This window comes from Lipotes vexillifer, unplaced genomic scaffold (assembly GCF_000442215.2).
Source record: "Lipotes vexillifer unplaced genomic scaffold, Lipotes_vexillifer_v1.1 scaffold177, whole genome shotgun sequence".
Lineage (NCBI taxonomy): Eukaryota > Metazoa > Chordata > Mammalia > Artiodactyla > Lipotidae > Lipotes > Lipotes vexillifer.
The window spans coordinates 684,710-700,409 of NW_006796206.1; the positions used below are offsets into that span (position 1 = coordinate 684,710).

Genomic DNA, 15,700 nt, shown 5'->3' on the forward strand with positions numbered 1-15,700 from the left:
AAGAAAAAGTCTCTTGCCTCCTCAGCAGGTGCAGCCTTTTCCCCGGACTCCCTCCCGGCTAGCCGTGGCGCACTAACCCCTTCGGGCTATGTTCAAGCCGCCAACCCCAGTCCTCTCCCTGAGCTCCGACCGAAACCCGAGCCTCGGCTCGCAGCCCCGCCCGCCCCGGCGGATGAACAGACAAGCCTCTCGGGCTGGTGAGCGCCGGTCGGCCCCGGTCCTCTGTGCGGGAATCTCCCCGCTTTGCCCTCCGCACCCCAGTTGCTGCGCTGTCCTCTGTGGCTCCGAAGCTCCCCCCTCCGCCTCCCGCAGTCTCCGCCCGCGAAGGGGCTTCTAGTGTGTGGAAACCTTTCCTCCTTCACAGCTCCCTCCCACTGGTGCAGGTCCCGTCCCTATTCTTTTGTCTCTGTTTTAAATTAATTTTTCCTTTTGCCCTACCCAGATACGTGGGGAGTTTCTTGCCTTTTGGGAGGTCTGAGGTTTTCTGCCTGCATTCAGTAGGTGTTCTGTAGGAGTTGTTCCACATGTAGATGTATTTCTGGTGTATTTGTGGGGAGGAAGGTGATCTCCGCGTCTTACTCCTCCGCCATCTTTCCACCGCTCCCCACTTGTCTTTTAAATCCCGGACAAATCCAGCTCCACTGTAGAGCCTTCCCTATTCTGGGTTTTGCTCAAGAGCAATTTCCAGTCAATTATTTACTCTCTTTTTTTCCCTAATATAGCATTTTATATAAGTGTGTGTGCCTGTGCCTGTGTGTGTGTGTGTGTGTGTGTGCGTGTGTGTGTGTGTGTGTTAGATTTAATTCATTAATCCTCTGGAATTTATTTTAACGTATAGTGTGAAATAGGGAATTTTTTCCAGATGGATAGCCAATTGTCCTAACCATGATTTATTGAGTAGTTCATTATTTTTGCACTGATTTGAAATACCACCTTGACTCTGTAGTAAACTGGTCTGCTTCGAGACTCTGTTCCTTTCCATTGACCTATTTGCCTGTTGGTGGATCAATAACAAAATGGCTACTACAACATAATTACTATTGCTTTATAGTACATTTTTACATTAACAAAGCATCATTCTTTTTTAAAGAAATTTCTTGCATATTCTAGAATATTTTCTCTCCCAAATTAATTTCAGAATCAGTCTTAAAATTCTATGAAAAGTCATTTTGGAAGTTTAGTAAGGATTATCCTGACTTTATAGGTGAATTTGCCATTAGCTGAAACTTTAACAACAGTGAATGTTGTCTAGGATCATGATGTACCTTTTCATTTATTCACATATTCTTTTATGTCCTTTGGTAAAGTTCTGTACTTTTATTTTTTAATATAGTCCATATTTATCGTTTGGTTTAGTTCTCAATATTTCATAGTTTTTTAAGCTATTTACATTTTCTAATAAACATTTTTAATTTGTTTTTGCTCGTGTCTAAGAAAATTATTCCTGAAAATTGTTTTCTTTAAATCCGGCTGTTTCGTAACTCTTGTTCATTCTGATAATTTGTCAGTTGATTCCTTTGGATTTTGGGGGGTAGATAATTGTATCATTTTAAACAATGAGAGTGTCCACCTTTTACTTTGTATTTCTTTTTTTTTTTTTGTATTGAATTAGCTAAGAATCCCTGTGTTTGTGTTAGTCTGGTTGGGCTGTCATAACAAAAGACCACAGGCTGGGTGGCTTGAATAACAGAAATTTCTTTTCTCCTAGTTTGGATTCTGGAAGTCTGAGATCAAGGTCCCAGTAAGATTGTTTCTGGTGAGACCTCTCCCCTCTGTTTGCAGGCAGTACCTTCTCGCTGTGTCCTCTTCTGGCCTTTTCTCTATGCGTGCATGGAGTGGGGGAGTGGGGGAGAACTGGTGTCTCTACCTCTTCTTATAAAGACATCAGTCCTGTTGGCTTAGGGCCCCATCCTTATGCCATTTAACCTGAATTACCGGCTTAAAAGCTCTATTTCTGGGCTTCCCTGGTGGCACAGTGGTTGAGAGTCCACCTGCCGATGTAGGGGACACAGGTTCGTGGCCTGGTTGGGAAGATCCCACATGCCGCGGAGTGGCTGGGCCCTTGAGCCATGGCCGCTGAGCCTGCGCATCTGGAACCTGTGCTCCGCAACGGGAGAGGCCACAACAGTGAGAGGCCCGCGTGCTGCAAAAAAAAAAAAAAAGCTCTATTTCCAAATACAGTCACATTGGGGGTCAGGGTTTCAGCACAGTTCAGTCTATACCAATGTTGTTGAATAGTATCAATGCAGATTTTTTTCTTGGTTTTTCCTTTTCCCATTTCTGAATTATTATTAAAAATAATTTATATTTTTATCCTGAATATCTGAGAAATAATGAGCGCAAAATATGCAAAGGAAACAAAATAAATTTGATACAAGTCAGTTATCCTATAGGTTTCTTTGAAAAATGTATGTTTGTGTATAGAGCACCTAGTTCACTGGTAGACACAGACCAGATGTTCAAAAAGTACTTGTTGATCAACATTTTGTAGAGCTGCCACAAATCTTTGCTATTATGTGTGTGTTTTTTGTAAGTCATAAATAAATAGCCCATTCTGAGCAGCTTCCAGGATTATTCTCCTAATCCTTAAAGGCAAAAATTAAAGATATGCACGGTGGAAAAAATCCTAAAGCTATTTCGCATATGCTGTATATGTTACACTTTTTGCAAGACAGTTCACTTCATTCTTTTTCCTTCTTTCTATCTCATATCCAATCTTAAGGAGGCTCTTTTTAGAAAAAATTAACATATCAACTAAAATCCCACACTCTTACTGAAGTGACCTTGGGTCCAAATCCCTTCTGTGCATCCCTGATGGCTTGGTGGCTCTGGCAAGTTCCTTAATCTCTCCCAGCCTCAATTTCTCCATTCATAGAATTAGGAAAGAAATACATTCCTTATAGGTTTTCTGCAAAATTACATGAAATAACCTATGTGAAATCCTAAATAGGACCTCAGTAGATGGAGTAATTTTGTTATTACTATTAAACACTGTCATATTTTCTTGAATACTGATTAAATTTGAAACATTTAACTTGTTCATAGAAATGAATCTGGAGAAACCATAAGAAGTGTAATTCCTAACCATAATTAATTTTTTAAAAACCTTAACTGAACTTCTGAATTTCTTCTAATGTTATATCCAGGACTCCAACTTTTGTTCTCAGATGCACCAAAGACTATAAAACATCCTTTGTTAATGGTGGAGAATAAACAGCTTCTTATAAAACAAGACTTCAATCATCCAAGAGTTTACAGATTTATATCCAGTGATTTGATTTAAAAAAGAAAAAAAGCCTTTTGTTGAGTCAAAAAAATGTTTCTCAAACCACTATAGAATAACAATTATGACTCTCCAGTTTTTATTTTTATTGCTGGGTTGAAAAAGGTGACTCTACCATGCCTACACCAGGAGGATATAATTCTACAAATAAGGGCCCAGCACGACATTTATGAGAAAAGCTGAGTCCTCCTGCGCAAAGCTGATTGGTGCTCAGCCAATGGGCTTCAGGGCGTTGCAAATAAAGGCACCATCTCCACTGGGCTGGCCAGACGCAGTGTTGTCTCTGCCTGTGGAACTCCGGGAAATGCTCAACTCCTATCCCGGCAGAACACATCTGTGGTCAGCAAAGAGGAACCGTACTTTGAAGATGAAACATCTTCTTGCCCAATTCCCATCCATTTTGGCCATTTATTGCTTCTGCCTACTACAGATTCCCTCCTCAGGTAAGGGGTCCCCTTCAACAGACCCCAGCTGGCCTGAGCTCTAAGGAAGACTGGGCAGACCTTGACCTTTCAGGGCACTTCTGGAGGGAGTCTAGCTTGGTTCCCTCACCTACCCTCATTTCTACCCTTTGGAAATGGCTTCCATCAGAGAGGATGGACAGAGCTAGATGCCGCAGCCTTTTACCAAAGGAGGTTACTTTCCCCTGTGGAACTGCCTTTAAACAGCTCCTGTCCCAGGGCTGGCCCCAAGATGTGCCGCTGAAATTGTGAGGGATATGAGTCGGGGGACGACTCCAACGTGTTTGCCATTTGTGCTCTTGGAATTCTGAAGAGATGAGAGCAGAGACGAGCTTACAGTGCCAAAGACTGAGGATTGAGGAACAGTTGGAGAAGGGCGGTGTGGGAGTGAGCACAGGGAAAGGGAGTCTTATAGCTTCTCCTGTGGGCCTGGCGGGGAAGGTGAGGGGGTTGGGCGGGGGGAGAGGCCCAGGGAGCGCAGCTGAGGCCCCGTGTCTTCCAAGACTTGGGCGCTGTCCGAGGTGCTGACCGGACGCGGGTGTCTCCACCAAATTCTGAGAACCAGTTCTTTTGTACGGAACAGGGGTTCCCTGTAGGGAACAGGGGTTGGGTATGGGGTCCCTAGTCGAAATTTGTTACCCATCTCCAGGTAACTCGCTATATGATGCAGGATGTGGTGGAAGCTCCAGTTGGAAACAGAATTTTCCATTCGAATTTTGGTTTCAGGGAGTAGAAAATCTTTGAAAATATATTCAAACAGAAAATATATTTGAAATAGTATGCTTGTTTTGCCATGTCTTGTAGTGTAATCACAAAGCCTAGGCATTGCAAGGAACCGTGGAGGTCATCTAGTTTAAACTCTCAGGAGAGCAGGGATCGCCTCTATGATTTCCCTAGTTGATTACTTTCAGTGACACCCAACTCACTACCAGCCAAAGTCAGCCAGTAGCTGCCTCCCCTGGTTTCCAATAGAAACTTGTTTTGGAAATTTCTTACTACCTTTTATTTATCTGTCTATATATTTATATCCACCTCCCTCTTTTTCCGATTTAATTTTCTGTTCCCTGAGGATAAGGTCCCTATGGTATTTATCATTGTATTGTTAGCACAGCACCTCTTAATAATTCCTTATAAGATTGGTTTGAATTTCTTTTCATTTTTGAATAGCTCCAATCATCACAAACTTCTTTACACTGAGCTGAAATCTGATCACATGCAACTTCTAACCACTAGCCCTAGTTCTGCCCTTTGGGGATATACAGAATAAGACTAATATTTCTTTTTTTTTTTTCCAGTACACGGGCCTCTCACTGTTGTGGCCTCTCCCATTGCGGAGCATAGGCTCCAGACGCGCAGGCTCAGCGGCCATGGCTCACAGGCCCAGCCACTCCGCGGCATGTGGGATCCTCCCGGACCGGGGCACGAACCTGTGTCCCCTACATCGGCAGGCGGACTCTCAACCACTGCGCCACCAGGGAAGCCCAAGACTAATATTTCTTATGACAGTTCTCAAAACAGTTGATGGCAGTTAACACACACTCCCTAATTTTTCCCTTTGCCAAAGAAAACTGTGCTCAGTTCCTTTAACTCACAACAAATCCTATCATTTCAAGTAGGACTATTACCTTTCAAGGTTGGGACACTATCCTTTGAATCCAGCACAAGATTGTCTCAGCTTTTTCTTGGCTTATAGTGAGACGGCAGGGAGCAATATATCACTCAGTATTTTTTTTAAAAATACTACTCTTGAGCCCGATATTCCCTGTCTCAGATTTTTAAAATCTAAATTCAGGGTCTTATATTTATCCCATTTAATTTCATCTTCTTAGTTTTGACATATCCCATTGATTCTTTCACTTGCAGTATTAGCTTTTCCTCCAAGTGTTGTGTTACATGCAAATGAGATAAAGACTTCATCTAGGTCAGATAAAAGTTGACCGGTACGGGGTTCAGCTGCATGCCAGTAGCAACCTTCCCCATATCCCTATTCCTGAAGAGTCTGATGAAGCAGAGAGACAGGTATCCATATTTCTTAAAAGTTCCAAGAGTGACTCTGATGCACATACTTACTGACACCATCTCTTGATATCCTGTCCTTATATATTCCATCAAAATATTACCAAAAGTGGGGTCCAGCTGCTCGCCACTCAAAAGCCAATAAAGAGGCAAGGTTGGTAGAAAGGAAAGCTTCCTTTATGTCAGGTGCTGGCAATAGAGCGGGGAGGGTGGACAAAGGCCTGTCCAAAGGCCGACTCCCCAGCCATCCCCCGCCACCGACAATCAGTGGGCAAGAGCTTTTATAGATGGAGGGAGGGGGCTACTTGCAGAAACAGCACAGTCAGCTCTGACGGTAATCTTGAAATTGGTCATGTGGTGGTCTGACCAGCATCATCTTGACTGTTTTAAGTATAGTTAATCTTCAGTTCTCAGGTTGGGTTGTTCCCATTTCCTTGAGGCCAGTTCTCAGAATTGTGGCAGCTTGTGTCATGGCTACAGTCTGGTCATCGTGTAGTTAACTGCTTCCACCTGATGGAGGTTTTAGTATCTACAAGACAGCTCACAGGATATGGCTCAGAATATTATCTATAGCCCTTGAGAAGGAACTAAAGGTCCTTGACTTTGCGTACTGACTAAACTATTTTTATTTAGTCTTTTGGGGATGTTTTCTTTTGTTTCTGCATTTTCTCACTTCTTGGATTAAACTTATCTTTTGGCTAAAGTTTTTCTACAGACAAAAGGCAGGAAGAGGACATGAGGGGGCAAGGACCATAGGGCTCTGCTCCATTTCAAAAATACAAATTAAGTTGTTAACTAGGTAATTTTTTCCCTCTCTCCTAACTTGCTAACTCTTGTGCTGCTAACTCCTGGTAAATAAAAAACCATGCAATTTTTAATTAACTTTGGTACAAATCTCAGATTTGCTAGTGGTAGGTAGAAGTGTGTTTTCTTTAACAATCCTTTTAACAACATGGTATTAATAGAATCGCTGTGTGCTCTTCATGGTAAAGATTTAAAAGTTAATGCTGTACTTTCCTGGTGGTCCAGTGGTTAAGAATCCATCTTGCAATGCAGGGGACGCCGGCTTGATCCCTGGTCGGGGAACTAAGATCCCACCTGCCGCAGGGCAACTAAGCCCACGCACCACAACTAGAGAGGCGCCCACGTGCTGCAACTAAGACCCGATGCAGCCAATAAATAAATACATATTTTTTTAGAAAGTTAACGCTACAACCTCTTTTCTCCTGATAGAGATTTTTATGATTTCTCACAATAGGATTTCCTCGACCTTTAGCTGATCCTCCAGATGGCTTGGATATTGCGAAGCTTGAGGTACACCACTGTTCAGTAATGTGAGATTTTTATTTAGCCTTAGCCTTGAAACTATCATGTGGATAATGTTCACTTAAAACTATTTTAAGATCAGATTCTTGGCTGCAGCAGAAACTCACTGTTTTCATTTTCATGGCTTCATTTAAGTCATCTTGGGAGTTGTGTTGAAATTCATGGCCACTGTGTCAGAAGATAATGCAACGTTCATAAATGAGGCAACTTTAGAATTTAATTTTACTTCTATTGATTAAGGAATTTGTACTTATCTTTGATTCATTTTCCTCATATGCGGCTGGCATATTGGGCAACTCTTTCTAGACAACCTAAGGTAAAAAAATTAATATACATATGGTAATTCTTTTATTTATAACAGTTCACCTGCTTATACCATAATTGATATCTGTAAATAAGCACACTCTTTTGCTACCTACAGGAGAATTCTGTGTGTACGTGTGTGTGTGTGAGAATACAGTTTTAGGAAATAAAGAGTGAATCTCCTAAATATAAATGACCAGAATATATTGGTAGTTCATCTGCATTCTTATAAGATCATAATCACATATACATATCATATACATAATCACGTATATACATAAAATGACATGTCGTGTGGGGATACAGTAGTGATCCAAACAGACCAAATTACCTGCTGTCATGGAACTTATATTCTAGTTGGGGAAATAGTCTCCAAGATAGATAGATAAAATTAAAAAAATTTTTTTTTCTCTAAAAAGAAAAAAAAATAAAGCAAGGAAGGTGCAAATGAAATCTTGAGAGTTGGTGTTCATCACCTGGAAAATCATCTTCAAATTCCTTGTTTTTTTTTTTTTTGGCTTGAAAAGTAATGGTATAAAGTTGATGAACATGATAACAAAAATATATTGCCTATTGGGCAAAAATATTTGCCCAGTAGGTGTCCAGAACACACACACAAACACACACACACACACACTTCTGTGAACAGATGCTGACAAAGAGACCGGAAGTTGTAAAAATAGTAAATACTTTCTGCTGATTTAGAAATGGTGATCATAAAGAAACAGAAAGTTAATGTCCACTGAGCCTCTGCTATGAGTAATTTTGGTTCATTATTTTGTGCGTCTGTGTGTGTGTGTGTGCCCATATTCATGTGTGTACATGTACACGCATAACAAAGAGAGAAAGAGAGAACATGTAAGTATTGGTTACTGCAGAAACCCTCCACAAAGTTTGTAGGAAGTTGTACTCACAGCAACAAAATTAGACATGTTACTAACAACTTTCATTTCTGTCTTGATTGCAGTTTGAGCTGATTCGACAATGGTTAGATGTACATGAGATGAGATCAATAGTAACCAGATATTTACAACATCATTCACAGTACCTCTTTGAGTAGGAAATGCTGCCAGTACAGCTTTTCCTGGGCTGTCGTCCATGCAGACAGAACGGGGTGGTGCTCTAACAAGGATTTAGAAATTAAAAGCGGGACTTTCTGCAAGAACAGTGAAGATACATGTAGAAAGCTTTTAGGGAAAAAATTTGGTCAATGTGAACCAACCCTAAGAAAACTAAATTATAGGGTATGCCCAGCAGCAAATTAAAAGTTGCAATCGTTATTTTATCCCACTTCTTAGTTAGATGGCTATCTGGGTATTGATTAGGGTATTGCTTCAATGCATCATGGAGTATGTTTTGCCCCCGAAGACTGAAAAGGTAAAATAAGATTAAGTTTTAAAATAATGATATTGCTGGCAACTTTCCTTTTGGCAAGATTCTGCATCAACTATAGTCTTATTAAGTTTGTATAATGGATTTCTTTTTAGAATGCCAATTTATTTTATAATATTCAGGTAAATCAGGAAGGTCCCCGGTGTAACTTCTACTGGAAACCTGCCCCAGTAAAATTCCATGTGACTTACCCTCATCATTTTCTTTCCAGGATAATCAAGACATATACAAAAGGGTGCGTACCACCAGCCTAGTAACAAGAGCATGCAACTACCACATTTACAGCAAGTGACGCTTAGAATTAAAATCAACCTTTTTTTCTCTTATTTAGTTTTTATTTCATTACTCCAGAACTCAGAAGCCGACGCATCCAGTTAAAACTGGGGTCAGTATTTTATCGTAATCATCTCTCTGTAAAAGTCAGTCTCCGCTGCACGCCTTTCTCCTTTCCCATTTAATGTATGCAGGAAAGTAGAAAAGCAGGGGCCTTCCAGAAACTCTGGGTAATAGCTTTCTAGGTGCTTTTTCCTGGGGCTGCAGGGATTCTCTCTCTCCCTCTCTGGGAAAGAGGTTGGGGAAGGTTGACAGATCTGAAAAGCTAGAGAATAATTACAGAAAAGGAAAAATTAGTAAGAAAGAACTTTTTTATTATGCATTTAAACAGATATACAAGAAGCTGGTAAAGACTGAGCTCTATTTACATTGCTCCATATTTTACCTTCTGTGTTTTAAATTCTGAAAAGCACTTTGTGAAGTGTGAAGTGCCACATTCTCAATAGTGATCTGTGGGTGTGCATCTTTCGTCACTGTCACAGTGTGTATGGGCTGTGGGAATAAAAAGCATCACCTCTAACTTTCTTATTATAAATTGGAGTTACCCTCAGGAACAGATTGTTGAAGTGAATTTCTGCAGGGTATGATTTAGAGAATATTGGGAAGGTCATAGAATCAATCCAGTCACAGTGATTGAAATTCTACTATTAGAAAGTCACTTATTTATATAGTCAAAGCTTTCCAGGGCTTCAGAAAGATCCTTGAAATAAACAAGCACCAAGCAAAATGTTTTTCCCTTTGAGGCAAAGACACAAGAGTAGTATAGATTATAGATTTAGTACTGGGGATCAGGTAAGGATGGGAATAGTATCAAGATGGGCCATGGGCACTGCAAGTAGAGAAGGGTCAAAAATGGAAGGGAAAAGAGAAAGACAAATACCGTATGATATCACTCATATGTGGAGTCTAAAATATGGCACAAATGAACCCATCTACAAAACAGAAGCTGACTCACAGACATAGAGAACAGACTCGTGGTTGCCAAGGGGTGTGGGGAGGGGGGAAGAATGGAGTGGGAGTTTGGGGTTGGTAGATGCAAACTATTACATTTAATAGAATGGATAAACAACAAGGTCCTACTGTAGAGCACAGGGAACTATTTTCAATATCCTGTGATAAACCACAGTGGAAAAGAATATGAAAAAAAGAATATATATATGTGTATAATTGTCACTTTGCTGTACAGCAGAAATTAACACAACATTGTAAATCAAATATAGTTCAACAAAAAAAAATTCTTTCTAGCCTAAAAAAGAAAAAGAAAAGAAAGTGGAAGGGAAAGGGTAAACTCCGTGTCTGTGACACGAATTAACTTTTACTCTGAGCTTTAATACTCAGGGAGGATTCACAGGACTAGATAAGACAGGGTATGTATGTCTGAGTGTGTGCAGGCAGTCACAGATGAGACATACAGGAAAATAAAATGCATGGGGGTGGTGGTTATGCATGCTGCCCTTCCACCTCATCCCTTAGATAAGGAGAGCACACGTGGGGAGCCAGAGAGGATCTTCATGGAGATGCTTATTTGGGACGATGCACTCCACACTAGAAGGACAGAATGTTTGGGATTAATGCAGATCCAAGTCTGTTTTACCCTAAGGGAATAGTTTTGAGTGATGTGTTGGAATGAAATGTGCTAGCAAGGCAAGCGGTTCTTTATTGAAATGATAAAATTTCAGGCTTAGGCTTGGAAATGGATTTTACTCTGAAAATTAAACCCATTTGTAAGGGGGTGAGCAGACAGGAATTCACATAGCCCTGGGCCTGGGACCAGTGCTGTCTGACCCTCACCGCCTCTTTGCCGCAGTTTCCTCCTGTGCACTCTCTAATGCATCTGGCTGCCAAGCTCGCCAAGCAAAGGATGAAAAGATTTCGGCAGCGCGTATGTACTTTCTCCTTCCACCATATTTTTATGCCACTAAAAGTTCACTTAACCATGGTAAATGCCTGTTGTCCCCTTGGGGCTCACTGGTGTTTTCTCCTTGTACAAGCTCCACACGGTGGCTGCAGGGCAGGGAATGGGGGAGAGGGGCTGTGGTCCAGCTCCGTGACCATGGGCTCCTCCTCTGCGCTCTTCATCTTTTTCCATTTTAGTTTTCGTGTTGTTTTTTCACTTTCCCTGCCCCTTCCTCTTCCTCCCCATGACATGGACACTTGCCTTGATCATATACTCTGCTTCCCATTGTCCCACCTGCCCTTTTATTCTTATGGCAGAGCTTCGTTTCTTTTTTTTGTTTTTTTTTTTTTTGCGGTACGCGGGCCTCACACTGCCATGGCCTCTCACGTTGCAGAGCACAGGCTCCGGATGCGCAGGCTCAGCGGCCACAGCTCACGGGCCCAGACGCTCTGCGGCATGTGGGATCTTCCCAGACCGGGGCACGAACCCGTGTCCCCTGCATCGGCAGGCGGATTCTCAACCACTGCGCCACCAAGGAAGCCCCAGAACTTCATTTCTTAAAAAAAAAGCTCTGAAACTAACACAACATTGTAAGTCAACTATACTCTAATATAAAATTAAATTAAAAAAACAAAAAAATTTTAATTAAAAAAATTTAAGTTTAGAAATGACTAGTTTCAACAATAGCTGAACCTGTTCAAAATGTCCATCAAGCTTTTGTTGCGTGGTAGCAAAACAAAGAAACAAACACAATTTTTTGGACACTGTGAGTCCAAGTAGGGTGAACGACTCATTCCAGTTTGCCCAGGACGTTCCTGTTCCTGGGTTTAGCTCTGAAAATGCCTAGACCCCAGAAAATCGCTCACTTCCTAAGAAACCCATTGGTCATCCTAAGCACAGGTCACAGTTTGCTTGGATACTGGTGTCAGACTTCCAGGTTGAGTCTGCCTCCATCATTGGGCCAGATCCACAAGCAAAGATGAGCTGAGGAAGCTGAAATGCCATATCCTTGAAAAACTGCCTAAACCAGGAGTCAATTTCAAGTCGAGGCTATTGGGAAGAACAAGCAAGTTTAACATTGTCCTGGACCCTAAGGGTAACCCGACCAAGAAAACACACTTGCCTTCCTGAACAGAAAATTGTGATTGGCTCCATGGTTAGCTGTTTTCTTGAAAGGCATTTTGCATCTGACTTCCGGCTACCTTAGAATGGAATCAGGGAGGGGCAGGATCACAGTACACTGCAAGCCTCGGGGATGAGTTTCCTCTTAAATGAACCTGGGCCTCATTTCTTCACAGGATTCCGGGGCTGCTGAAGAGGATTTTACCAAGAAGGTACGTAAGCCCTGAGCAAGCACCACCCCGCCAAAAAGATTTACTTCTCAAAGACAGAAGGACGGGGGAGTGCTTGAAGCCGGGCCACCTTGCAGCCCCTTTAGATCACTTCTGCAAAGAACTGGTCTCACACTATGCCCTAAAATTCTCTGAGGCTGAGCATCTAATTTTGGATTTCCCTGGGCTTGTCCTGGAGCAGAAAGGAATCATGGAGCCCTTGGACGGCACTATTTCATCTCCGTTCTTACAGATGCGTCACCTGGGGCCATCTGCCCCTGGAGGTTTGCTTTCTGGCTCAGGGGCCCACAGGCCAGTTGTGCAAACTTGGGGAGGGGTGCAGCATCTGTGCTTCTCCAAGTTGGCCGTGCACCATAAACACCTGGGACCTTGTTAAAATTCAGATGGCTGGGCCCCAACCCCAGAGATTCAGTGGGCACCTGAGATTTTTGCATTTCTAACAAGTTCCCAGGTGGTGTTGATGTTTTGGGTCTGGGGACCACACCTTGAAAACCACTACCATAGACATCTTTGAAAGACCTTCGGCACAGCGTGGTTGCATAATGGTTTGTGTTTTTATGTTGCAGGATCACACTGCCACCTTGGAAGGACCATTTTTCCTTTTCAGGGTAAAGCATATTTCCTCTTCTCTGTTTTTCACCCCGATTCTCTCCTACCGCCCCAATTATGGAGTTACTGCAGAATGAGTCCAGCCAGGCCCCCATGGAGAACTGGTGAATCATTAGGGGAACTTTCTCACCCTTCCTTAGGGGATGACTTGATGCTTGGAAAGGAAAGGGTCCAGCGGACGAGGGCTGCGCTCACCAGGGCTCTGGGAGGAGCTCAGGGGCGGGAGGCGGGAGTTCTGCTGATGGACAGACGCGCAGGCCAACCAAAGTCGGAGTCCGTGTTCCAGAGCCTGAAGGTCCGGGACGCACGGCCCCATCACGGTGGAAATAGGAGTCTAGGCGTCCTTTTCCCCAGGGAACTTGGAGCTTCTTGCAAAGGTCACAGAGTCACGGATGGTCTTTTAATTCTTGACCTACCACTCCCTAGCTGTTTCACCCCCTAGATGTTCAGTGTTTGCATCAGGAAAACGTGCGAATCAGCCTAGACGTACGCTCCTCCAGCTGCATTCTGTGGTCACTGGTGCTAAGAGATGCTCTGCAAAGATCAAATACGATCGAAAACACTGCGCCTGACACTCTCCGAGGTTTACAGAACATACCATGTCCTGCAGGAAACAACCTGTTTAACTTGGCTCAGTCATACTTTCCCCAAACCCCCATGACATCCCAAGTACACATTTTAAATCTGCATGCCCTACTAGTGGTTGTTTTCTGGAAAGTACTTGCAGAAACAGTGGGTCTCCATGATGTCTTTAGGATGAGAAGTCCTGTGATGCGTTGTTTAGGGATCGTCCTGCCACATAAACAGAGGCTAAGGGGTGGAGTGGTGGGGTGAGGGACAGTGTCAGGGCCATAGGAGCAGCAAGGGTCCTGCCCCAGAGGATCCACAGAGTAGCAGTGACTGGGGCTCCCCGGGTGAGCCCCCAGCGAAGCTGCTAATGCCTCAGTTAGGAGAACAGAGCCTTGGGGCGTAGAGAAAGGATCTGGAACCAAGAAACAGATTCCGGGCAGTATGGTCTCAGTACTGTAAGCTGCTCCTTTTTTTTTTTTCAGCCAAGGAATGGAAGAAACCTTGACCTTAGCAGCTGGTAGGATCGTCCAAGGTCAGCCTAATTGCAGCTCTCCTACTCCAAGCAAATGTCATCTGTCTGACATGGGGCAGTGAGAGGCAACCAGAGGGGTGACAGTTCCAAGAAAGGGGGGGGCCATGTGAAACCCCCAAGGGGTTCCTCTGCCCCCTCCCTTTCCTGCTCTCAGCATCACAGAGACCCCACTGCAGCCTGGCACTGTCCCAAACAATGCAGCCTTTGCTTCATGCCAGCTCTTTGCAGGTGTGTTGTCTCCAGCAGTGGCTGTGAGAGCTCCACAGCTTTTGTGACTTCTCACCTGGCCCTTGTGATGAGGCAAAATCCACCCTGGCGTGCTTGGTGGGGAGAAGTTCTCTGTAGTGGGAACATTTCCGATTAGAACCAGGCCAGGCTGTTCCCTCCATTCAATGATGCTCTGAGACCCAGAGGTGAAATCTGGCGAGATTTCTTGGCTCCTGGCCTGTGGCAGTTCGAGTCCCTGCACACGGGCAGCTCTGGGCCTCCTCTGTCTCTCATGTTGATGTGGTCCCAGGGACATGAGGCCACTGTCTTTCAGAGGCATCCCAGCCTTCCTCCTGGAGCCCCTGGACCAACTGGCAGCTACTGGGGCCCTGGCAGCCCAAGGTGCCTGAGAGAGCTGTCCAGATGCTGCGGAGCATAGCCGCCCTGGCCAAACTGGGAAAGATGTTCCCTGAGGTCCCCTGGCCTGATCAGTTACAGCAACAAATCTTATGAGTACCAATTATGGGCATTTATGACATGCCAAATTGAGGTATTTTTAAATATGTTATATAATAACATGACCCTGGGCCTCATCTCCATCCTGATAATGATTCAATCTGACCTGTACATTTTTCTTTTTTCTTTTCAGAATTCAGCGGCAAAGGGAGTCTGGATCAGATGAGGCAACTGAGCATTTGTTTTGAACAAACATCAAATTTCTTTCTGTGAACAGTATTTAAAGAGAATTCCCTTGCTCTCTATTCACTAGAATATTCAGTTGTGTAAAAAATAAAGTAGCATTGACACAACATTTTCATTTCTTATTTCTTATTGGGTATATTTTTTAAGTAATAGGGTATGTATGATTAAAATGTGCTGGTTTTGGTGTTGTTTTATCGTGTTCCGACAATCTCGTTATCGTCGAGCGTTGAGAGCACAAGCCTGGGAGAGCCTGGCTGGCTTCAGATACTGACTCCACTTTTTAGCTGGGGGACAGTGAGCTGGTCATTTCCCTGGTAAAATAACAGCACCTTCACATCGTTTTAGAGATGACTGAGGAGATGGTCCACATAAGGGGCTTAGCATGATGGTACCTAGTGAGCACTCAGGGAGTGTTGGCTCTAATTACATTTCAAAGATGAGTTTTGTTACACAAATGGTACCAAAGGGACTTGCCCTATGGGAGCTGCTTCTATATTGCTGACCAAGGGCTCAAAGTTACAGCATTAAGTTAACGTATACCAACTCCAATATGATCCAGCAATCCCACTCCTGGGCATATATCCAGACAAAACTATAATCTGAAAAGATACACACACCCCTATGTTCATGGCAGCACTATTTACAATAGCCAAGACATGGAAACAACCTAAATGTCCACCAACAGATGAATGGATAAAGAAGATGTGGTATATATAT

At 43.2% G+C, this 15,700-nt stretch overlaps 1 protein-coding gene across 1 annotated transcript; it reads left to right on the top strand.

Moving 5' to 3' along the window:
* Window positions 1-3,650: 3,650 nt before the first annotated feature.
* On the top strand, window positions 3,651-14,691 carry NMS (neuromedin S). The gene is made up of 10 exons (XM_007468348.1): window positions 3,651-3,726; window positions 7,019-7,073; window positions 7,363-7,402; window positions 8,993-9,016; window positions 9,113-9,166; window positions 10,922-10,996; window positions 12,310-12,345; window positions 12,930-12,971; window positions 14,025-14,059; window positions 14,592-14,691. The coding sequence occupies exons 1-10, from the start codon at window positions 3,651-3,653 to the stop codon at window positions 14,689-14,691; spliced, it is 537 nt and encodes a 178-aa protein (XP_007468410.1).
* Window positions 14,692-15,700: the final 1,009 nt, after the last annotated feature.